The sequence below is a fragment of the Sciurus carolinensis genome, chromosome 5, assembly GCF_902686445.1.
Source record: "Sciurus carolinensis chromosome 5, mSciCar1.2, whole genome shotgun sequence".
In the NCBI taxonomy this organism is placed as follows: domain Eukaryota; kingdom Metazoa; phylum Chordata; class Mammalia; order Rodentia; family Sciuridae; genus Sciurus; species Sciurus carolinensis.
In genome coordinates, this window is record NC_062217.1 from 39,588,182 (window position 1) to 39,614,207 (window position 26,026).

Below are 26,026 nucleotides of genomic sequence, written 5' to 3' on the forward strand. Positions count from 1 at the left end.
ATATTTGTTAATTTGGCAGCTTCAACCTATCAGCACTGCTTGAGAATCATTTCAGCAATCTATCCCTGGTCCCTATCTTGTTTTCTAGGGTGTTTATTAGAAATCTTCACTACTCTTGAAGATCTCCCCATCTGACCTCAACCATATCTTTCAACATGTAACTGAACTCTTTCAAGGTTATTTACAAACTTTTCTTATCTCTTTCCTCTATTTTCAAAAGTGTTGTCCTTTTATTAGATCAAAGGTATCTCCCTACTTCTACTTTTATTTGATCCTGTGCTACATCCCTCATCTCTGTTGGGTCCTACATTTTCACTTTCTCCTGCTCAACTTCTCTGTGCCCACAAAAAGATAAAGTTTCAAATATACACTACCCATCTCCAACAAATAGCACTTTTTTCCTCTGCCCTGTGATACCATCGGCTACTACTCTTCATCTCACTTTTTTTTTTTTTTTTTGGTAGCAGGGATTGAAGCCAGGGGTGCTTACACACTGAACCACACTCTCAGCCCTTTTTATATTTTATTTTGAGACAGTGTCTCACTAAGTTACTTAGGGCCTCACTAAATTGCTGAGGCTGGTTTTAAACTTGTAATGCTCCTGCCTCAGATTCTCAAGTCTCTAGAATTACAGACGTGTACCACTGCCGTCCAGCTTTAATCAACCTTCTAAAAATTAAGATGAACAGCTTTTATTTTCTGACCTTATATTCACATTTATATTCACATTAATAACATTTTATTTCTGACCTTATATTCATATTAATAACATTTTATTTGATATATACAAAGAAAATAATGGAAGTCACTAGACACATTAAAGTGACTACCTCATACCTACTATCCAAGCCAAAAAACAGACCACACAGTATTGTGTCCATTTACTCCTTCCCTAGTTATTCACTTTTATATTCAGAATAGTCTCCACTATTCTGAATTATTATTTTTATTATTATCTTTCTTTTACAAATAGTTTTCTATGTTAGGGGTATGGTTAAATGGTAGAATGCTTATCTAGCATGCATGATGCTCTGGGTTTGAGCCCCAAGGGGGAAAATTTCTAAAAAGAAATCATGTATACCTCTAAACAATGTTAATTTGCTTGCTTTTGAGTTGTATAAAAATTAAATAGTATAGTCTTCAGTAATTTGTTTTTTATACAATATTATATTCCTAAGATTTGTTCATGTAAGGTCATATAGTTGTAGTTTCCTCATTTTTATTTACTATTTCATGTAAATAACTATGATTTCTTTATGGTACCACTAACTTTTGGTAAGTTTTAAGAAAAATTTTTGTTACTTATGTTTGTTGTCATTCACTTACTGTTCATCAACAAACATACATAGAATGTCTACAATGTGCTCGATACTGTTTTGTATACTTTGGAGACGTCAAGTGAAAAAGGACAAAAATCCCTGCCCTTGTAGAGTTTACACTGGGGGAAGAAAATAATTAATACCATGATAAATAAATAAATCATATCCAAGTAAATCATATATGTTCAAGAAACATATATGTTGGGAACATGTTTGAAGGTGATAAAGCTATGAAGTGGGGGGGAGACCAGGGTGAACATGACTGTGAGTATCAAGATAAGCTGGTGGTGATGGGGGAGACTGAGAATTCCAACTTAAAATACAGTTATCAGTTGAAGTTTCATTGAGAAGGGAAGGTGATTTTTGAGCAGACTAGAAAGAAAAGTGGGAGGGAATGAGTCTTGTGAATGTCTGAAGAAGATTATTCTACACAGTGGGTGCAAACCAGTGCAAAGGCTCTAAGGTGGGAGCATGAAGTAGCATGTTCAAGCCATAGCAAGGACACCAGTGTCATGAGAGCAGAATAGGGAAGAGGAAAAAAGGAATTTGGTAACACTGGGAAAGATGGAAGTGAATGAGATTCTATCAGGCCCTTATAGGTTACTGTGAGGACTTTGAAATGGGTAGCCAAGGCTGAATTTTAAAACATTATCTAAATTATATTTTTAAAAAATTCATCTGACTCATACATAGTGCTGGTGGCAATATAGTACAATATTTGGGAAAATTGGCAGAGTTGAATGAATGCATGCCTTATACTTCTACTAAGTATACAGGCAATGAAAATGCTTACACATATCACCAAAAGATAGGACTTAGAATGTTCGTGGTATTATTTGTAATAGCACCAAACTGAATGAAACAGACTGGGGAAAAATCAGGTGTTCAGATTTGGATGTGTTACATTTGAAATGTCTAGTAGGCATCTAAATGGAGATCTCCTGTAGCAGGTTGTGGGTTTAATTGTTTGAAAATTCAAGGAGATGCCTGGTATGGAGATATAAATTCCAGTCTTTGGTAGATGGGCTTTTAACCCATGAGACTTAATGACATCACTAAAGAAGTAAAAGAGAGGGAGAGAAGAATCTAATGCTTTAGACAGAAGATTGCTGCTATTTCTGTATATCTCTTAGCCCATGTTTAAGGTACTCTGTATACCTAGGAGGAGAAATGCTGGGTCTTAGGGTAACAGGAATATTAATTTTCATAAGACAGTGTCAAATAATTTTACTGAGTATATCAATTTATATTCCCATTAGTCAACTATGTAAAACAGGTTCTACTGATTCAGTCTCACCACTACTTGGTATTCAGATTTAAAAATTTTTCTAATCTCATTTTGGTCTTATTTTACATTACCTCATCCATTTTTTTTTTTTTACATTTAAAAAAATTTTCTTCAGTTGTAGATGGACACAATATCCTTATTTTTTATTTATTTTTATGTGGTGCTAAGGATTTAACCCAGTGCCTCACATGTGCAAGGCAAGGGCTCTACCACTCAGCCACAACCCCAGCCCCCTAGTCCATGTTTATAATCCATTTTTTCTATTCTTTTAAAAATAGACGGGTAAGTTTTTGTGTTTTCTGGGTATCCATTTTTTTTGGGTTAAACTGGCTGCAAGTATGTTCTTTCTAGTTTACATTTTGTTTTTCATATTTTATGATGTACAGAAATTCTTAATTGTAATGGAATCAAACATACTAATATTTTAATAGCATTGTGTCTGTGTCTAAAGAAATCTCTCTGTATTCCATAATAAGAAGATAATCTCCTTTTAAAAAAGTTATTATTATTTATTTATTTGGCATTGGGGATTGAACCTAGGGATGCTTTGTCACCAAGCTATATTCCCAGTCTTTTCTATTTTTTGAGACACAGTCTTGCTAAATTGCTGAGACTGGCCTTGAACCTGTGATCCTCCTATCTCAGGCTCCTGAATCACTGGGATTACATGAATGCATTACCATGCCAGGCTTCCTTTGTTACTATTTTTACATTTATTCTTTCATATGTAATTCTTTGAGAACTGACTTTTGGGTATGGTCTAAGGAAAGGATCTGATTTCATTTTAATCAAAATGGATCACCAATTGACTCAGCAAATTATTTCATGTTCCCCAACTCTTGGGATGAGCCTCTTTCTTCTTGTGGGCAGAGCAATGAAATTAAAATTATCTTATGGAAGATCTTGTTTTATAAGATTTCCCCAGAGCATCCAGTCTACCAATGAAACGGAAATCTTCAAATCACATGTCAACCCACTGCAATCAGGCCCAGAACACTCTGAGATTATAGTGGTGAAGGCGACAAAGATAAAATTCTTACTTGCCAAATTCAATTGTCATTGATGACAACTCTCAAATGATTCCTCAACATTTGAAATACTAGTCTTTCCTTTTGATCAGACCCCTTTCAACTCCTTAATGACTTCTTGTCTTCTGTTCTTTAAGTTTTGGTTTTCCTGGGAGCTTTGTTTTAGGCTTGCTTCTTTTGTTACTCTACATGATCTCTCAAGATGACCTCATTTACTCTCCTGAAAACGTATAGTTCTGTATCTCATTCAGATCTTTCTCATGAGCTTTAGGTCTGTGAACAATCAGTCCATATGAAACTCAAAAGTTACTCTTCCACCAATATTCATTTCGCTATTTTTTTTAAAATGATAAGGTTAAAGTTTTACCTCAACACAGAAACTTGAGAGTTCCTAAACTTTAATTTCCTCCTCACTTTCCATAGCAGCAGATTGGAAGTTCTCATGGTCTTCCAAATATTTTTCAAATCCCTGTTTTCTTATTCTATTGCTAGTGTCTTAGCAACAGTCATGTCTTTTTAGAACTATTCTAGCATTCTCCTAATGATGTCCTTAACCCCAGTCCCTAGCAATCAATACATCTCACATTAGTGCTAAAGTGATCTAAAAAACAAATCTGTTTTCTGCTCTGCTTAAAACACACAACTAATTCTTTATTATTTATAAGATAAAGTCTAAGCAACTGACTATGGCCTGCTAAGGTTGCCATGAACCAGGTGGTGTCACTTAAGCTGGTAAAATACTAGCCTATACTTGTCAATACTGAGTGAATCACATTTTTTTCACTTGCATCATAATATTTTCAAGTGAATTTTGGTACTACTGTGCTATTTTACCATTCATTTTACTATAATTTGTAATATTTGTTATATCCTCAACAACAGAAGCAGCATAAAAAGTGATGAGAAGCATGAACTTCTTAGCTAGCTCATTTAACTCTAACGACAGCTTATGGCTATGAGACCTTGCAAATTACTTGATCTTTTTGTATTTTAGTTTCCTCACCTGTGAAGTGGAATAAGAGATATATTATAGTTATCTATAATTATATATGTTATATATATTCATAATAATATAATGCAGACTGAATGTTCTCTTATTTGTAAAGTAACCAGAGTGCTTAGTACACAATTGAGTGTATAAGCAATGTTACCCAAGAACAGTGTTAGTGCTTGTCTTGACAAGTCTACCTGAAAATCAATAGTTCAAGGAAAGGTGATCAATATGCCAAAGTATATGAAAAAGTTCAAACAACTGCTACGATATATCACACTATTAATAAAAGTCTCTGCAAAATACTTGAGACAATGTTATGAAAATAAAAAGCAGGTACATTTTTTATATTAATTTTCTCTTTAATCTGTCATCAATTGTGTTTTGTGTTTTTCCTGCCTTTTGGTTTTGCTATGTATATCTCTTCAGTTACCTTTCAGAACAAGTTTAGCCATTAAGAAATTCATTGCTTATGAATTACTGAAGTTTGCTACAATTGTCATAATCAGACAAGAATGAGAAAATGAAAAATATGCAACCATAAGGTTCTCAATGCATCCTCCTAAAATTTTTCCTATAGGAAAATTGCTGGATGCAGTTATTTAATTAACAAGGCCTTTAGGAAAAAAACCATACAATTACGTTTTCCTTAGTATTACTGAAAGGTCCATTAAAGTAGGGACCTTGTCAGTAATACTGAGTATTAGAGCTCACTGGTAACTGTAAAAATAGGGAAGGTACAGAGGTAAGTTTTGTTAGAATGGTACAGAAGGTAGGCACAAGTCCTAGAACACATGAAGCACACTAAAAGTCCTGCCATTTGGAGAAAAGATCCAACACAATTCACCTCAAATATATGTCAGCTACATATAATTATAACACAGCAAAATGTACCCAAATATGTCTCACTGAAACTGTTGTAAAGAAAGAGTCTAAATTTCTAATAAGAAAAATACATATGGAAATGATATAGTATGGAAAATAGTCAATGAATTACTTAATGGCCAAATCTGTTCTCAAAGATACTGAAGGTGACACTTAAGGGATACAGCACCAAAACCAAAAAGCACAAAACATAATTGATGACAAATTAAAAGGGAAACTTAACATAGAAAAAAAACAATAAAAATAAGGAGTGAGGTGGGTCTTATGGCATAACTAGAACTGGTCTATAAATGCACTCTGGTTTGTGTGAGATGAAATGCTGTGATTAAAATTAAACGCTATGTCTGCACTGTCAAACTAGTCCTCTGCAGATCAAGTATGGCTCACATTGCCATAGAGCATGACCCTAATGGCTTGGCTGGAAAAAAAAAAAAAACTAAAGTGGGAAAAATTCAGTAAAGCATTAATTAATGTGCAACACTTTAAGCAATGTACCTTCCAAAAGAGTTGCAAAATAAACATCTACGAGTCAAATTAGGTGACTTGCAGAAACAACTGTTAAAAAGTTGAAATGATTTTTTTTTCCTGGCAATAAATAAAAAAGATCAGCTACTTATTATGGCTGCACTTTGACTGTAATACAAAGTCTCAGTCATCTGCATGTCAGAAAATTTAAGCAGGAGACTCATACAGTTCAGAAAAGAATAACTTTGGATGAATAAGATATAAAAGGGCAGGGATGTGAAATGCATCCCTATTTCTCCTCTACTGATTTTCATCTGATCCTTCAAAGGACTGACTCTATTACCATGACCCTGATTCTTGAGGCAGCATTAAGGTGTAATTTCTTTTTTTTTTTCTTTTTTTAAGAAAATAAAATACGTTTATTAAGGCAAAGGCTGAACCAGCCACTCAGAACAGTCCAAGGGGCAGGAAGGGATTGCCCCAAACAACCACCCTAGCTCAAGGCAGCTGGTGATAGGATCCTGTACCTGCCCTGGTCCCATAGGAGCCATGTGTTCAGCTATGTGTAGGCCTGGGTCTCCCTCTCCACGAAGGCCTGGAAGAGGCCACCCAGCTCCTGGTGGGCTGGGGTCTGCTCGCCAGCCAGAAGCCTCCGTGCAGCTTCTAGGCCTTCCTGCTCCAGGTCCTGCTGCTTCTGCCGCAGCTGCTGCCCCTGCTCCTGCTGCTCACTCTCCATCAGCCCCAGGGCCACCTGGTGTCCACGGCAGAGCATGTGTCGGCGATCTACTTGAGTCTGGAATCGAGGCAGGGTCCGAACAGGATCCTGTGCTCCAAAAGTGGGGTACAGCACCTGGGGGGCCTGACTTGCCCCCATGCCAAAGATGAAAGGTTTGAACACTGACCTGGACGGGTCTGATGTGGCAGTGAGGAAGTGGACACAGGGCTGTGTGGGATCCTGAGGCAGGATGGACACCATGCTGGCTGTTGTTCGGAAGCCTCCAGAATCCATACAAATGCCACTCTCTTTGTTTCTGAGAATGTCCATCATCACCTCTGCTGTGATACTCCCTTGCCATTTCTGTAGCAGCTCCCGCCCAGCCCGGAAGTGTGCCTTGGCAGCCTCCATGCGCACAGGCTGCTGGGTCAGAGAGAAGACCTGAGCAAAGTCAAAGGCGCCCTGCCCACTCCACCAGCCCTGGGCCTGGGCATGGCTCCGAAGCTCCGGATGTTCGGCTGAGATGTCCGTGCCAATGCTCAGCTGGTTGGAGATGTTTCGGGCACCCCCCTGGATCCTCTGTGCAGCCCACAGTCTCCCAGCTGTCTCCAGCACCCATGCCTCAGTCCGGTCAGCCAGCAGGAAAGTGTTGTGGTAGCAGAACGGCATGGGGTCCTCCCGGCAGCTGCCCCCCTGCCCATAGCGCTCCAGCAAGCCTGTGATCACACGCAGGGCCTCCTGGGCAGTGCTGCCCCGTTCTAAAGCCAGCCTGAGCAGGTCCATGCCCAGCAGGGCTTCCCCCTCCCCAACGGGCTCCTTGGTCCACACTGCTTCATTGCCAATGCAGACACCATGCTCATTGGCACCCATCTCAGCCCCCCACAGCCAAGAAGGACGACTCAGAATCACAGCATGTGTCTTCGACACCTGTTCCACCTCAATGTAGGTGCACTGGAGCCGGCTCCCAGGGGTGTGAGTGCCTGCTGGTACAAACACCACCTCCTGCACCTCATCCCGGGGTCTGTCTGAGTTCTTTGCAAAGATCACGGCTGGGATGGCAGAGGCCGGAGGCATGGAGACTAAGCAGTCGCAGGAACGAGGGGTGTCAGTCATTGAGGACGCCATCCAGTACATATATCCCTCACTCCCTCAGCCTCCAACGCCCCCAGGTTGGTCCCCGGAGTCACCTCCTCTGCTTCAGATCAGGTGGATCAAAACTTTTTTTTTTTTTTTTTGTGGTGCTGGGAATTGAACCCAGGGCCTTGTGCTTACGAGGCAAGCACTTTACCAACTGAGCTATCTCCCCAGTCCAAGGTGTAATTTCTGTGTTAAGTATTTAAACAACATGTGTTAAGCTCAAGCAGCTCGGACCATAACTGATGCATGTTTAAAGAGCCAAAGTACCAAGAGTTAGGCCACTGAATACTACTAACCAAGTGCTCCATGGGAGGATGTCTATTGCTGGGAGATGAATGACAATGATAATGACTTCAGGAAGATAAAGAGAGCAAAGGATAAGAATCTATAATTTTGTCCTTGGGCACAAACCAAATCTTGTTCCTTGTCCTTTTAAATCTTTGTCATGTTTTTCCTCTTTTTGCCTTTCAGGGTCCTTAGTCTCCTTGCAGATCTGGCCTCATAGTTTCTTTCCCTATAATCTTCTCCTTTACTTAAATTATACTAAAGTATTAATTTAATAAAATTTTTACTTTATATGATACATACCAACAGAAAGCTAAAGTGAGAATCATTCTAAAGTCAGATATATTATAGATGAAATGGGGGATGAGGGAGGCTAGATGAGGTTAGGAGACTAGGTATTAACTAGAGAATGATCAATACAGATGGCTATATTCTAATGTACTATGTTCTAGGCATTGATTTTGTGTACCAGTGAAAATTTCAAAATGAAGTCTAGCAAATCAATCATTTTTTAAAATTAGGCCAAGTAAAGATATTAAAAGGAAAGAAGAAATCAAACAGAAGGGAGTCTATTCTGTTTATACCACATCACCTCACAATGAGAGAATGTTTTAACTTCAAATATTTAACTTCAGAATTTAAAAAAAAAAGACTTTTAAGTTGAAGAAATTTTGCTTAATGAAAAAAGATCACATTATCTGTATTTTTCCCATTTCTTAGACTGATGAGATTTCCCCAAATTTATGGATAAGGATTTGGGAATAACTCCTTAAAGGAAAAAGAGGAATTTATTCTAATGGCTGATTGAGCTCTGGTAATGGGGAGAGAGGAAATAGACCAGAGTTGGGTAATGGTTACCACTATTGTTCAATTTGGGACACTTCTGAAAGGACAATAGGAAGCTAAAAATCATTAAAATTATGTACTTTCAGCTATTACCTTACTGATTTTTATTTTATTAAGATATGTGAAAAATAACTCTATTAAAAATACTTTAAAAATGCTTTATTAAAAAACATGCAAATATATTAAACAGCATTCAAAGGATGACTATGTATTGAGTGTATGAATATTTTAGAGTATATGAATACTAAAAGTAACATAACTCTTTATACATATTCATATATTTTAATCAACTTACCTCTGTTTAATACCTGATATATAAATAGCAGTGACAACTGGTATTTAACTGAAAAATTTCTTCTTTCAGTATAGCCTTTATATTTTTTCATAAAACTGCCCATACTGTGGTATCTTATGGTTAATAAATTTGAACTGCTGATACTTCAACTGAATCCTTTCTTCAATATTTTAAGATTATAATGTTTATATTGAAAATATTTTTGTTTCTGAGGTGCTGTCTGGTAAGCCTGGAATAAATTCTAAGTGGAGGATATTACCACTGCTAATTTTTCTTACTGAAATGCACAAATATTTAGGTATGAACATTTCCCCACCCCATGGACAATAAAATACCTTCAACTATTTTTACAAACAAATCTCAGTGACCTTTCTTTTTTTTTTGTAAAGTTTTTACTGGCATCATAATTATACATAGTAGCGGGATTCGTTGTTACAAATTCATAGATGCACACAACATAATTCAGTCAATTTAATTCCCTAGTGCTTACTTTAGTTATAATTCTTTTAAGAATTTCACCAAGTTTAGACCTGTTTTTTGGAGCTCATTATTGCTGAAAAGAGTTCACTGCAAAATAATAAAGCACTGTCAAGTAATATAATCATGGATTTATAAAATAAATGAAAAAACATTCAGAATTTTTTATATAACCATGGCAGGAGTATTTAGATTTATTTCTTGCATGTAGTTCACATTCTTGTAACTGTATGATTTCCACCCGTTTCTCCAGTATCTACTGACACCAAGTGGCCAGCAGGGGCAGCAGCATCAAATACTTCTGCAACTACTACCATGAGACTGAATGAAGTTCCTGGGACTCCTTTCTATCTCAGTGCTAAGGTTTCAAACTGTCCCCTTAAAATTTATGTGTTTGAAATTTAATCTCCAAATTCGTATGTTGATGGCACTTGAAGGTGGGGTCTTTGGGAGGTAAATAGGAACAGATGAAGTCATGAGGGTAGGCTCCCCAGGATGGGACTAGTGGTTTTAAAAAAAGAGAAGACCCTGAGCTGGCATGACAGTCTCTTGCCATGTGATGGGTGATGGTGGTGCCATCCACCATGATATGATGCTGCAAGAAGGCCTTCATTGGATGCAGACACTCAACCATGGACTTCAAAGACTCCAGAAAAAATAAATAATGTATATTTTTTATTTCTACATTACTCTAGTCTGAGGTACTGAGTAACAAAAAATGGGCTAAGACACGCACTTTAATTGCTATCTTTGACACTCTTCTGGCAAGGATCAGGAAAAGAGAGATTTATCCTGATTGTCTTTAAGATTTAACCACAAGTTAAAGTGAACACTCAAAAGATAGAAGAACTATTTACTAGATGAGAATAAGGCAGAAGCTGTACCTTCAAAATGGTGGTCAACCTAATCTATGACAGTTTATCTTAATGGACTTACTAATAATTCTCTGTTAAAAACAACAAATCTGAGACAAATGTTAAACCAGTCAGATAACAAGATGAGAGGTATAAACCAGAACTGTTCTAGATAAACTGGAACACACGGTCACTTTATTAATAGGGGATGCTTATTTATTAATAAGGTTATATAACAACTGGCAACATTTATTCACATGTGATAGGCCATTAGTACAGGCCTCCAGCCTAGGAATTAACAATGTAGTGACTACAATTAGGAGTAGAATGAGGCAGGAAGTTATTGAAGAGAGAGAGAAAAAAATCAAGATTATTATTTATGCTTACATGTTTAGAGGCTTTTCTTTACCTTAGGGAAAAAAATTACTCTTTAATAAATTACTAGCCAGAGTGTAATTCAGAATTATGGATAATTTCATCTACATACAGGTAACTGAAAATGTCTATAATTAGATTATGCATTTGGATGTATTAGACATCTAAATATGTGATAAACACATTATGTAGAGTAAGTCTGAAGAATGTTTATCATATTATGGTTAAAATCTACTGTTGGCATTAAATTGAACTGCATATAAATAGAGAATATGAATTAGGAGACGTGTTTACCAAGCACCTGTTTATAAACATGAAGTTATTTTTAGTGTTCTTGTTAGAAATCTGCAGGCTGTGATATTGATGTGCATGGATGTGCAGGCAGGTTGTGAATACTACTATTTTTAGTGCCAGTCTAATGTGAAAAAAGATGAATCATTCTTTGTTATTCTAGTAGGAAACAGTACTTGGGATTTACTGCAGCACATTAGGTTAACCACGTTTCAATAACTAAACACCCACACGTTGACATCACACAGCAGCGATATGGATCAATGACGCAAATCCTGTCAGGATCAAACATTAAGGCCACAGAGGTTAGAAAAAAAAAAAAAAGTGCCTGAGTGACAGGGCAAACCAGTCACTGCACCAAGCAGACTGCATTAAATCAATATGGCTAGTGTCGAAAGGGTTGTGCTTGGTTCTTTTTTTAACATAATAGCTAAGCTATTTTAATTACAGATTTTCTATATAACAAACTCTATGTTTAAGGCTCTTCATAGCTACTGTGGTTTAAGGTCTGGACCTTTAAAAACATGTCTTAACGGTTGAGCAGTCAAATGAATTATATGGCAAATGGTCTTTTAGCCAGATTTTTTTTTTTCACAATCCTGTGCAGAACAGTCACCATTTATTAAGCATTTTATATAACATATTGTTCTTGACAATAACATTTAGATTCAGATTTGGAGCACTACACTAGGACCTCACAATTCATTGCAATCTAGGGGTCTTCTTTTCACGATCTTCTTCTTAGGGTCTTTATGATTTCAGTTTTAGTATTTTTGGATATCAAAATATTCGCTTTTTAAAAGGCTGCAGTTAGAGTAGTGGCTTATGAGAATTCACATATAATGTTTAACAATATTTCAACACACCAACAGAGTATTGGAAATCTCCTGTAACCGGAACAGAAACTACTCCTGGAGGGTTGCACAGAATGTTCATATCCTATGTAGGTTCCCCTGAAAAGAAACTACGCCTGTACACTTAAAATATTATCCCTTCCTTTCATCTTATTTTCTCCTCAAAGACTTTTACTTCCCAGAAGAACTGGAAAGCCAAAGGGAGATGAGAGCCGGAGGTGTCAACATGCCAAGAACCATTTGCCATACCCTCAGGCACCCTCAGGCACTTGCTTTGGTGTTGTTTCTTTTAACCAGGGCTGTTTCTAATAAAAATTGTTGTTGTTTTTTAAACGGTAAAAAGCAAAGGCGGTTCCTCATTCTAAAGTTTCTTTCTCCTTTTTTTTGAACTGCTAATCATCTGAAAGAAATATCTGCAAAATGTAAGAACTGCTGAGACAGATGTCTTCATAGTTTTGAGGGATAATTTTTAAATTTAGATTTTCCATAGCAGAAACCAAATAGTATTTCACAGAAACATTGAAAAACATTCTATACTTTTACTGTATGCCAACTTTCATCAGAAGTTTGGATTAAAGACCTTAATATTCTCTTAATATGATTTTATATATTTTGATCATCTGTTTTTGCTCCTTATTTTGGCCTACTCACTCCAACCTCTTCAGGGTAAGTCCCTACCACCTAAGATGGTCTTAAAATGGGAGAAAACTGTGTCAAATGTATGGTAAAGACTGAGAGGAGCCGGGTGCGGTGATGCACACATCTTTTAATCACAGCAACTCAGGAGGCTGTGGCAGGAGGATTCCAAGTTTGAGACCAACTTCAGCAACTTAGCAAGGCCCTGTCTCAAAATGAAACATTAAAAAAAGTGCTATACCAAAAAACAAACAAACAAACAAACAAACAAAATAAAACAAAACTCAAAACCCAAAACAACAACAAAACTGAGAAGAGGTAGGACAAAATACAAAATCCCACAAAGGCTAACAGAGGATCCTCTTCCTTTCATTCTCTTCAATTTCAAACATTACCAGACTAGGAAGCAGAACTTTATGTGGATCATCTATGATTATATTAAACAGAAAGATAAAGGGACAGAACTTTTTTCCAGGCTTTTTGCTTGGGGTTATGAGATATTTAGGAGATATTCTGATTAGAAGTTTGAGTCTTTCCTTTACAACTTGGTCCCCTAGTTATATAGTTTCCCTCTCAAAGGCAACCATTCTTTCTTTGTCTCTTCTAAATCTTTTAGAGATATTTTATGAATCTTAAAGCAATGTATATATTTCTTTAAAAAATACAAGGGTGGGAGGGGAGGGGGGGAAGGGGGAAAAATGGCAGAATGAATCAAACAACATTACCCTATGTAGATTTATGATTACACAAATGGTATGCCTTTACGCCATGTACAGACAGAGAAACAACATGTATCCCATTTGTTTACAATTTTATAATAAAAAAAAAAATACAAGCAGTGTTCTGTATCTTAACATATCTTAAACATCTTTCCCCACTGGTACATACAGATATGCTTCAGTCTCAATAGCTGCACAGTATTCCTCTGTTAAGAATATACCATTACTTAGTGATTCCCCTATTGATACTCACATTTTCAACCTTTTGCTATTACAATACTGCAATAAATATCACTGTACAAAAATGTCACATTGGTGTATCTGCAGGAGAAATTACTACAAATGGAACTGTTGTGTCAAAGAGAATTTACAGTTTTTGTATTAATGAATCTCTAGAGTATTTGTACTTATATATATTCTCATCTACATACACACCCTCAATAGTTAACAATCTTTTTGATAAATGCTAATCTGAAAGGTGAAAACAGTATACCACTGTAGTTCAGTTTGCATTTTCTTTTCTTCTTTCATCTGTGGTGTTGGGAATTGAAGACAGGATCTTGTGCACACTAGGCAAGCGATCTTACTATGAAGCCACACCCTCAACCCCTGCATTTTCTTTCTTCTTTTGGTATGTGGGATTGAACCCAGGGGCACTTAACCACTGAGTCACATCCCCATTTATTATTTTGAGATAGGGTCTCTCTAAATTGCTTAGGGCCTCACTAAGTTGCTGACGCTGGCTTTGAACTGACTATCTTCCTCCTGCCTCAGCTTCCCAATACATTTTCTTTTAAGTAAGGTTGACTATCTGTATGTTTAAGAGCCATTTATTTTTCCTTTTCTTGATTTGTCTGTTCCTAGCCCTTGTCCATTTTTGTATTTGATTTGCAGGGGTTCTTTACACATTTTAGAAGGAAGATCTCTGTGGTATGCTGCAAATATTTCTATTTCTTTGTCTTTTACCTAAGTTGTTCTTTTCCTTCTCTCCCTAGAGTAAAGTGATGTATATTTATATGTTTATTTTTGGATGCTAAGAAGGTGGGTTAGTGATGAGTCTCCAAACATTAGAAGTTGGGCCGGACATGGTGATATATGCCTGTAATTCCAGCAATTTGAGAAGCTGAAGCAGAAACAACGCAAGTTCAAAGCCAGCTTCAGCAATTCAGAGCCTGTCTCAAAATAAAAAATAAAAAGGGTTGGGAATGTAGTTCAGTGGTGAAGTACCCCAGAGTTCAATCTCTATTACTGTGAAAAACAAAAACACCCCATCAAAACAAAACCTCACAAAAAACATTAGAAATGGAAGCTGAAACTTCAGAGAATTTGCTCAAGGATATGATTTCTGAAAATGTGTTCTATAAAATTTGGTTTTATAATGTGCTTCTGGAAAAGGGTTCCAAACTCTTATGAATATGCTGCCAATGATGACCACTTTTTTTTTTTTTTTTTTTTTTTTTTTTGGGTTCTGGGGATTGAACTCAGGGCACTCGACCCCTGAACCACATCTCTAGTCCTAGTTTGTGTTTTATTTAGAGACAGGGTCTCACTGAGTTGCTTAGCACCTCACTTTTTGCTGAAGCTGCCTTTGAACTTGAGATCCTCCTGAGCCACTGGATTACAGGTGTGCGCCGCCCAGCAACAACCACTTCTTGAAAATTTGTAATGAGTATCTGCAAGTTAAAGTCATTGGTAAGACCTATAGCAAATAAATCTTTTGTGTTTTCCTTAACACCCAACTTATGGGCCTTTCCCCCTCCTATAACATCTACGAACACTCTATAGTAACTGTTGTACTGTCCTACCCACAGAAGGACTGATAAAGGAGTCATGTTTCCCTATGTGCACCCTTTTTTCCTATCCCTTGAATAATTCTCTCATGACCCCAACTCCAATCTTTACCTTTGTACTCCACATTTTTTCTTGGAAAAGTATATTCATATTTCACGACTTCAAATTACATATTAATGAATTGGTATTTCCATTCCAAGTCTTTCTAATGAGTAAGGCCAATAAATTAAAAGGTATTTAAAACCTAGTATGTTCAGAAAATCATTTATCGCTAACCTTTTCTTACCTAACATTGATTCTTTTCTTTCTCCTGTATTCTTTTCTTTTCTTTTTTTTTAACGGTACTGGGGATTGAATTCAGGGGCACTCAACCACTGAGCCATATCCCCAGCCTTACTCTGTATTTCATTTGGAGACAGGGTCTCACTAAATTGCTTAGTGCCTCACTTTTGCTGAGGCTGGCTTTGAATTTGTGATTCTCCTATCTCAGCCTCCTAAGCAGCTGGAATTAAGGCATGCACCATGGTGCCCAGCTTTTTTTTTTTTTTTTTTTTGAGCGGTGATCTCACTAAGTTGCCAAGGATGGATCTCAGTAAGTTGCTGGGTAGCATGGAATTTACAAAACTCCTGCCTCAGTCTCAAGTAGCTGGGATTATAGGTGTGCACCACCACACCCAGCTCTCCTGTATTCTTTAGCATAGTGAGAGTCACCGTTATTTATCTTTCTGCCAAAATAACTATTGAATTTGTAAATTCCTATCTTGTTCTCAACTTCCACAGTGAGTTACCAAGGCTCATTCTTATTACTATTGTTTTGGTTATTTCTTTGCTTAAAATCCTTCAGTAATTCCCTGTTCCTTTTAGGATAAAATCTGAAGACTTCCTCCCTCCCTCCCTCCCTCCCTTCCTACTGGGGATGGAACCCAGGGGCACTTAACCACTAAGTTACATCCCAGGCTGTTTTTATTTTTAAAATTTTGAGACAGGGTCTTGAAAAATTGCAGAAACTGGCAATTAAAATTCTAAAAAAAAAATTTATTTATTTATTTATTTATTTATTTATTTATATTTTTGGTGCAAGCGACTGAACTCAGGGTCTCACACATGCTAGGAATGCACTCTACAGAAGTTATACCTGCAGCCCCAAATATAAAATCTTTAGCATAAACTATATTGTATTTGGAATATAGCCTATATTTTCATTTGTAATCTAACTTTCAGTCATCCCCTTAGCCCCCCTATCCTCCTCTCTAATGGTAACTTTTCAGCCTCCTCTAATCTCTGTGTAGTCCACCTTTGAACATCCTACCTCTTCTGCCTCAAAGATTGTTCTTTATTTTTCCCATCTGGTTAACTACTTCTTTTTCTTTAAACACCTTCCTTTCCTGAAGTACTGAATGACTTCCCCTTGCTGGCTCAGGTGTTCCGGAGTCACTGGGATTACAGTTGTGCACTATTGCACCCAGCTAATCTTCCATTTTTAAAAAATACATATTTTTAAAGAATTTAACCTTTATTTTTTAATTTATTTTTATATGGTGCTGAGGACTGAAACCAGCGCCTTACCTGTGCTAGGCAAGCGCTGTACCACTGACCTACAACCTCAGCCCTAATCTTCCATTTTTGAGAGGAAAAAAGTAGAAGACTCATTCTTTGAGTGTCCTCCAGGAAATGTGTCCTAGTCCTGGCCTGGTTTGGCTACTCCTGTGACAGATAAGCTTGCATAGCTCCCTTCCTGTTTTCAATCACTGTACTTTTCTCATTTCATTAAATTCCTAAATCTCCTATCTTTCCTGGGAGAACAGAAACTTCATAAGAGTCAGGGACAGAACTATGTTGCTCACTGCTAAATCTCCAGTGTTTCAGAATAGTACACGCACATATTAAATTAATTATATTTAAACAAAAGAAAGGGTTAAGCAACCTCCAGGCCATATTTTAATCTAGACTTAATAATCTATTCGACTCAATCTTTTATACAACCTACAACTATAGTATAACCAGTATTGGTAGTTATAATCAGTATTGGTAGTTACTGGGGACCTAGAAGACTGAGTTATTTTCATATATTCTGTTTACCACGACTGAATTTAAGTGTCGTTTTGAAAATATTTTTAATAAAAGGAGTTGGTAAAAGGCTTTCTGGTTTTCAGTCAATCGGGAAAGGTATTTCATAAGCATACCTTGCAGATAGATTCATTACTATACTAAAGCAAACCAGAAAACCTTGCCTTCTGCATTTTGTGTAGCATAGAACCCTTAGTCTAATTTTGTAGGCACTTCCTCCCCTTATTCCAATCTTTCTACATTGAGTTCCAGAAATCTCCTACTACTCCAGATATTCCAGGCTTACTAGATACTCTAGAATATTTCTTGCAGACATCTCCTTCATACCTTTGTTCACATTGCTCTTTCTTAGAAAACTCACACACAGGCACGCACATGTGAACATACACACAGACTTTCTGAATCTTTCTAACTCTTGAAAGTCCAATACTAGCTATATCTATTTTGAGACTCACTTTCTGGCCACCCCAATGTTAAAAAGTGCTCCTTAATTTCCTGTTGTATATAAAGTCTGGCCTATACATCTAAACTGGCATATGTTATTTATTGGTCTATATTTTCACTTATCATTTTTTCTATCTTAAGTTCATCATTAATAATATATGTTCATTATCTACAAGGATTATGCTGTAAGGATTACATTAATTTTATTTAAACCTTGAATGAGGAACTTAAGTCTCATAGTTATTGGTGATCTGGGACTCAAATGAGAAAAGGCAGAGAGAATGACTGCAACTTAATTAGCACATATGATACTAGTTAATGGCTATTGAACATCATTCTACCAATTACTAGAGTAAGCATGCTGCATGTAATTAACCTATTTAACCTTCCAACTACCATGAGAGATAGCTACTTTCTTCATTTTATATAAAGAAAATTGAAACACAGGTTAGCAATTTGTCCAGTTACCAGGTACTGAGAGGCTCAGTTGGGACCTGAACTTACCAGTCTGGTTGCAGAGGACACACTTAAAAAGAAAAAGAAAAGAAAAAAAAAAAAGATTTAAATCATTAAATTGCTGAGGCTGTCCCTAAACTTGCAATTGCCATGCGCAGCCTCCCAAGTTGCTGGAATTATAGGTATGCAGCACCACACCTGGCTTCACACTTTTAACAGTTATTGTCCAGTCATTTCCCAAATATATAATACCTAAGATGATGTTCAACAACTATATACAGTCTCCCTGAAATGTTTTAATAAAAATACTTCAAGGTCATTTAAAATTATATACTAGAAACTAGAGTATTTTAAACCAACTACTATAAACCAACAACTACACTCACAAATGCATCCTTAAATCCTAGGATGACTTGGTTAACTAAGCTATAGCTCAGGATTAGACATGGGACCATCTCATGTTAGGTACTATATGAATATAGGCAAAATGAATTTCCCTATAATTTTCCTTTTTAACATAAATGTTGTAATTTTCTTTTAACTAAGTCATACATAACATAGTTTCTCTTAAAAAGTAACATTTAATAGCTTAGAGGGACAACCTGGGACTATAAACCAAAATACCCAGGAAGAGCCAGTCATTTGCGTAGGCTAAAATGGGCTAAATTTATGAATGGATGATCTGTTACAATTCATTTACACAAACATGACTTATTAAAGTTTCAAAACTAGTATTTTGGGCCTCTCTAATGAAACTGATGTTTTCATCAGGAGGGGAAATATAAAGAGTAAATTTTTAAATACAATAACATGATTTCCACCAGTATAAGAAATAGTTACCGATGTTTTAAGGCTGTTAAGATTTTCTAAGTAACATATAAAGGATATAACTTCTCCACAGTTTTGCTAATTATGAAAAAAGTTAATGCCTATTCATGGGAATGAATATCACCACACTGTTTTAAGTCAAGTTACTTATTATTTCAGTAGAACTTAAAAAATTAATCAAGTTCAGTCAAATTTCTGAAAAAATGTCAGTGGACAAAAGACGGGACTTGAAAACATTCTTTAGAATATCGAGTTCCCTATTATTAAAACAAATTTAAGATATGATAAAATTATCATAGTTATGAATTTTGTAAATATCTAAGGGCTAATGAGCGGTAGCTAATTACCACTGGCCATCCTTATTTCATATATGTATAAAACAATGACTGAATTTAAGTAATCTACCAAAGGCAACAGAATTACATTATTTCAGACTTGTGAAGAAGCTTTATAGGCATCAACTACAGCTATTCACTCAAAAAGGAAGAGCCAGAATATGTACCTATTCAGATGGACAAGGAACTGATTACTTCTAACCCTCTTTGACAGATCTGTTGATTACAAAGTTCTTCCTTATGCTTAGGTAAAATCTATTTTTTTTCCCCTAACTCCCACCCCCTGGTTCTAGAATACAGGTCAACTTATTTATTCCTAGATTTGGGCCTTTAACAATACACCATTAATTCCGTCACATATTTTGCTATTTCTTTAAAGTTTTATTGTTGTGTGACTTTAGGATGAAAAATTATATGGGTGTGTTGTATATGTATGTGTGCATATATGTACATATGTATGTAATATTTCATCCTTCTAGGTATAGTAACTACAGTAAAAAGTTGTGGTCATGATATATACAACAATAGACAATGAACTACTGATAAACTTCAGAGTTTATTTTTTGTTATTTTTTGGTACTGGGGATTGAATCCAGGGGTGCTTAACCACTGAGTCACATTTCCAGCCACTATATTAATATATATATTATATATATACATATTATTTAGAGACAGGGTCTCACTGAGTTGCTTAGGGCTTCGCTAAGTTGCTGAGGCTGGCTTTGAACTTGGGACCCTCCTGCCTCAGCCTCCTGAGCCACTGGATTACAGGCATGCACTGCCATCTCACCTGGCTCAGAATTATTTTTAATATTAAAGCCCTGATACACCTAAGAAAGGTTGTGGGATTCTAGAATATCATAGTAGATGAATAGAAGTTTTACTTGCATGAAGATTCTGAATCCCTCTTTTGTCCCCCACAGAGATATCCTGGGAGAAGAGGGGTTTGATTAGATTTTATGGGCATAAAGACTCAGACAAAAAAAAAAAAAAAAAAAAAAGGACAACACTAGGAGCTCCAACTTTTGTGGGTAAAAGAACTCACTCCAAGGCAATAGAGTTGAGATTAAAGGAACATGGGGCTTATGAGTATTTAACAAAATACTGACAGATCTCAAAATTCATCTGGTTTAGTCTAGGGGACTTGCTAAAAAATGCTCTGCAAAGGAGATAGCAAGGAAATGACAAATATGAAAGAGCGGAAAAACCATGGAGAGGGAGAATGGCTATCTGGTCATACTCAACATGATCCCAGAACACACAGAAAGTGAGAAAATGGTACTTACTGTTTGAAACGAACTTTCCTTTCCCTTCAAAAACTGCAGTAATGGAGGGAAAGTCAAGATGAAGTACTTGAAGAGATAATATCAGAGAGCAGAAAAACACTGATGAATAGATGTAGCAGTGAAGAGAAGAAAAATGGGAACAGAAGGGCTAAAAATTAACCACAGATCTTGAAAGGGGGGCAGTATAAAGAAGGGCCAACTAGACCCCTACTGGCAGAACAGAAAACCATACCAGCAGCAACATGATGAAAAAAATAATAATAATAATTGATGAGAAGCAGGTCTGAGCCACTTGGAACCAAAACAGAAAGTAACTGTGGGGGTTAATGTTATTCTAACTCTAGACAGTGATCACCACCAACATACTCTGGGATTGTTAAATAGGTTCTTGGGTTCCCTAAGGCAAACTATGAGGAAACCAAGGCGATCTGGCTCAGCAAATGTGAATTCACCTTGATACTTTTTCTATACATAAGAGTCAAATCACAGAAAATAAGCAGAAATATAAGATTTTCTGTTAAATGGGCAACATTCAGATGATTATCAATAGCTCACTATTCACATACTAAAATTATCATTTCCATATAGCTACAGAATCTTAACGGGTGCTCATATTGAAGACTGATATTGGGATTCTACAATATCCCAAGTATGAAAAGACTATTTTTTGGTATAGAGAAGTTATCATCAAGAAAAATGAATACCCACTATACTTTAAAATATTTTAGCAGTTCATTTTAACATATCAATGGAATACCTGCTAAGCAAGCAAATGGCATTATTTTAGCACAAAGAATCAGATGAAAAGAGACAATTTCTGTTGTTAAGGAAACAAAATGGGAGATAACATTTCTGAAACACTTTAGTTAAATAAGGTTTTATGTACCATGATAAAGATAGCATAATTGTTCCTGTCCCTAAAAGATTCAGAAGTTTAGTGCAAGTTTCTCTTTCAATTGCCCATCACTATTATGTATTAGTAAATTAACTAGCTGGCATTCTGTTTATAGGTCTATTATGAGCAATAACCATTCACTAGCTCAATTACTTTATGAACTGTGTCTGTGCCCAACTGTAATTGTTAAATTTAAGATTCTTATTCATAGTACTCATTCCCATAATTTACTAAAGAGATTTCAGTTTAATTAACAGATTATTCTAGAATCAAAGAATCTTATAATGAATGCTAGAATTCACCTAATCAAACTTCTCTTCCTATGCAGAAATTGCGTTAGTACCATCCAAAAAGTGCATGAATACATATAATAAACGATGATTACATTTATATACAGTCATATCTGTTATAGTTTTTCCCTGAGTCAAAATCTGCTTCCTTTAATTTCACCTATTGGTGTAAATTCTGCCCTCCAGAGAAACGTGGAACAATGTCTTCCTAGTCGCAGTTCTTTTTTCTAGGTTAAACATCCTTCATGTGTTTCTATAGTCTTTTAAAAGAATAATTTCACGCTTCTATTCTCTGCTGACTACCTTCTCTGGGACAATCCAAGTTTGCCAATACTTCTTTTAAACATGCTAACAAAACCATCTAACCCACATACACCATCATCTATTTTGTACTTAATTTCTATTTCTGCAATCCAAGATTTAATTTGTTTTCTCTTCAGCAAATTAGATTCAATAGACAACTCATATTTAACTCTAATTCTGCTAAACTGAGTTCTATTTATAAAGTTAAGGTCTCCTCTCTTTACACTATAGTGGACACTGTCATTTGTTTTGGTCACAGGATCTCGAGTTCCTTTGTGGGTTTGAGGAGTCAACCTAGTAAAGACTATCACTCCTATAGGTGCTGATAATCTAGTAGGCACTGGTGGGAAGCTATAAAATTCCTGTTACAGAACTGGTCTATGTGTTGGAAACAAGTAATATTGAGTTCTTTAGTGGAAAACTGGCAGAAGTACCATCATGGTATTAATGATCATTTCCTAATTAGATCACGTCTTTGTGAATGCCTTTTTTTAACCCCACTTGTGTTCTGATTATCCATTCCACAATAACCCCATCATATGGGTGGTCTGAACTTGCTGGAGCTTCTACAACCCAACTTCACTCTTGCCTGAGCTCCATGCTGGACCACCCTACGGTGTCAATGGGTTTGTCAACCTACTCAGGTTCTTATACCACATACTACACTATGCCTTTCTTGAAGATACCCTCTTCAGCCTACTTAGACTCTGACTCTGCACCAGGATGCCTTACTGTATGAATTCTCTCCTTATTGTGCTTGGGTCTGTCTTCCTCAACTTGGTTCTTCTCCTATGTAATGTGCTTCTCATTCAATTTGGTTATTGAATCCCACTCTGAGGAACTGCATCTTGCCTCCCTCATTCCACTGGAATACTGCATATAGTCTCTACCCCAACTAAGGGCTTCAGGATTGAACTGTCAGGGAAGAAAGAGAATCTTAATAAACTTTTGTGTTAACAGGCAAGAGTCAGCTTCATTAAAAAAAAAATGTAGAACTTTATTACTTCTATTAAATTTCATTCTATTAATTTTGACTTATTTCAAGATGTTCTGATTTTTTTTGAGCTTGACATTTACTTAATGTTTTAAGTTATCCTTTGTAACTTTCTGACTTAAAAATTTCATGAACATCTTTTATTTTTGTCAAAGCTACTAATTAAAAATGATCAAAAAAGCCCTAGAAAACAAAGCCCTGGATAACACAATGAGATGAAACTGTTTTTTGGCAATGGTCTGGTGAATAAATTTCATTTTGCCTTTATACAAAGATGTAAGGCAAATATGTGGAGTTTAAGAGTACTAGCTTATTCATTTTTGTCTCTTGCTGAATACTGAATGAATGAATGAATGAATGGATAAAGAATGTAAGATAATTCTAGATGGAGAAAAATGGAAAGCATTCCCTCTAAAAACTGGAATAAGACAAGGATGCCCTCTTTCACCACTTTTATTCAACACTGTCCTTGAAATTCTAGCCAGAGCAATCAGACAGACAAAAGGAAATTTAAGGTATACAAATAGGTAAAGAAGAACTCAAACTATCACTATTTGCTAATGACATGATTTTATATTTAGAAGATCCAAAAAATTCTACCGAAAAACTTGTAGAACTAATAAATGAATTCAGCAAAGTAGCAGGATATAAAATCAATTCCCATAAATCAAACACATTCCTATATATCAGTAATGAATCCACTGAAAGAGAAAGAAAACTACCTCATTCGCAGTAACCTCAAAAACAACAACAACAAGAACAACAACAACAAGAACAACAACAACAAGAACAAAAAAAACCCTGGGGATCAATCTAATAAGAGGCGAAAGACCTCTCATGCTCTTGGATAGGCAGAATTAATACTGTCAAAACGGCCATACCACCACAAAAACGTTATACAAATTTGATACAATTCCTATTAAAATCCCAATGGTATTCTTCATAGAATTAGAAAAAGCGTCATGAAATTAATTTGGAAAAATAAGAGACCCAGAATAGCCAAAGCAATCCTTAGCAAGAAAAGTGAAGTAGGAGGCGTCACAATACCACATCTCAAACTATACTACAGAGCAACAGTAACAAAAACATCAAAACAGACATGTAGACCAATGGTACAGAACAGAAGACACAGAGACAAACCCAGATATAAATACAGTTATCTCATACTAGACAAAAGCACCAAAAACATACATTGGAGAAAAGATAAACTATTCAACAAATGGTGCAGGGAAAAATGAAAATACATATGTAACAAAATGAAATTAAACCTCTATCTCTTACCCTGCACAAAACTAACTCAAAGCAGATCAAAGACTTAGGCACTAGAACAAAGACCCTGCAGCTACTAGATGAAAAAGCAGGCCCAAGTCTTTACCCTGTTTGCCTAGGATCTGACTTCCTTAACAAGACCCCTAAAGTATAAAAAGTTAAATCAAGAATCAATAAATGGGAAGAATTCAAACTAAAAAGGTTCTTCTCAGCAAAAAAACCCCAAAAAACAGAAAAACAAAAACAACAAGAAAAAACAATCAATAACGTGAAGAGAGAGCCTACAGAATAGGAAAAAATCTTTACCACATGCACGTCAGAAAGAGCATTAATCTTCAAGATATATAAAGAACTAAAAAAACTTAACACCAAAAAAACAAACACCCTAATTAAAATATGGGCTAAGGAACTCAACAGACACTTCACAGAAGAAGATATACAATTGATCAACAAATAAATGAAAAAACATCACTAGTAACTAGAGAAATGCAAATCAAAACTATTCTAAGATTTCATTTCACTCCAGTCAGAATGGCAATTATCAAGAATATAAGCAACAATAAATATTGGTGAGGATGTGGGGAAAAAGGTACACTCATAATTACTGGTGGGAATGCAAATGGGTGCAACCACTATGGAAAGCAGTATGGAGATTCCTAAGCAAACTTGAAATGGACTCACCATTTGACCTAGTCATCCCACTCCTTGGTTTATACCCAAAGGACTTAAAATCAGCATACTACAGTAGAAATGCAGCCAGCTCAATGTTTATAGCAGCTCAACTCACAATAGCTGAACTGTGGAAGTAACCTAGATAACCTTCAACAGATGAATGGATAAGGAAAATGTGATTCATATGATAGAAGATTACATATTTATATATGATAGAATATTACTCAGCTTTAAAGAAGAATGAAATTATGGCATTTGCTGGTAAATGGATGGAATTGGAGAATATCATGCTAAGTGAAATAAGCCAAACCCAAACAACCAAAGGCTGAATGTTTTCTCTGACATGCAGATGCTAATTCACAATAAGGAGGAGGGCTAGGGAAGAACAGAGTTACTTCATATTAGATAGAGTAGAGTGAAGGGAGGGGAAGGGGTATAGGTGCAGGAAAGCAATAAAGAGTGAAACAGACATTATTACTTCATGTACATATATGACTGTATGACGGACATGATCCTAAATATGTATAATCAGGAAAATGAGAAATTATACTTTAATTATGTATAGTTTATCAAGATGTATAAATGCATTCTACTGTCATGTACAACTAATTATAACAAATAACAAAATTAAAATAAAAGAAGAATATAAGGTTCTCATTTTTGCTGAAATGCAATTGTGGCACCTATGTTGTAAAAAAATAATAATGTAGATCTTCTGAATTCATGATCAACATAATTAGGGGCTACTTATCTGACATATGTCTTGGGTTGTATGGTGCCACAGACATAAACAACATGTCCAAAGAAGCAGAAATATTATAACAATGCAAAACTACTAAATATTTAATTAACATTCTTATTCTTTAGTCCCATTTATTATTTTTTGAGATGACACAGAAAAGAGAAAAATAAAGCCGTATCTACCTCTAAGGAGGA

At 36.0% G+C, this 26,026-nt stretch overlaps 2 protein-coding genes across 4 annotated transcripts in view; both read right to left on the reverse strand.

Moving 5' to 3' along the window:
* The window catches only part of Fndc3a (fibronectin type III domain containing 3A), a 174,516-nt gene that overhangs the window by 69,627 nt on the left and 78,863 nt on the right, over positions 1-26,026 (reverse strand). The window lies entirely within an intron of this gene.
* LOC124984501 (secernin-2-like) lies at positions 6,394-7,901 on the reverse strand. Of its 2 annotated transcripts, XM_047552174.1 has the most exons (2): positions 7,879-7,901; positions 6,394-7,770 (listed from the first exon to the last, which is right to left on the reverse strand). In XM_047552174.1, the coding sequence occupies exon 2, from the start codon at positions 7,763-7,765 to the stop codon at positions 6,536-6,538; it is 1,230 nt and encodes a 409-aa protein (XP_047408130.1). In that variant the 5' UTR covers positions 7,766-7,770; positions 7,879-7,901; the 3' UTR covers positions 6,394-6,535. The 2 variants fall into 2 exon arrangements, with proteins under 2 accessions (XP_047408130.1, XP_047408129.1); XM_047552173.1 differs by lacking the exon at positions 7,879-7,901 and having other exon boundaries at positions 6,394-7,865.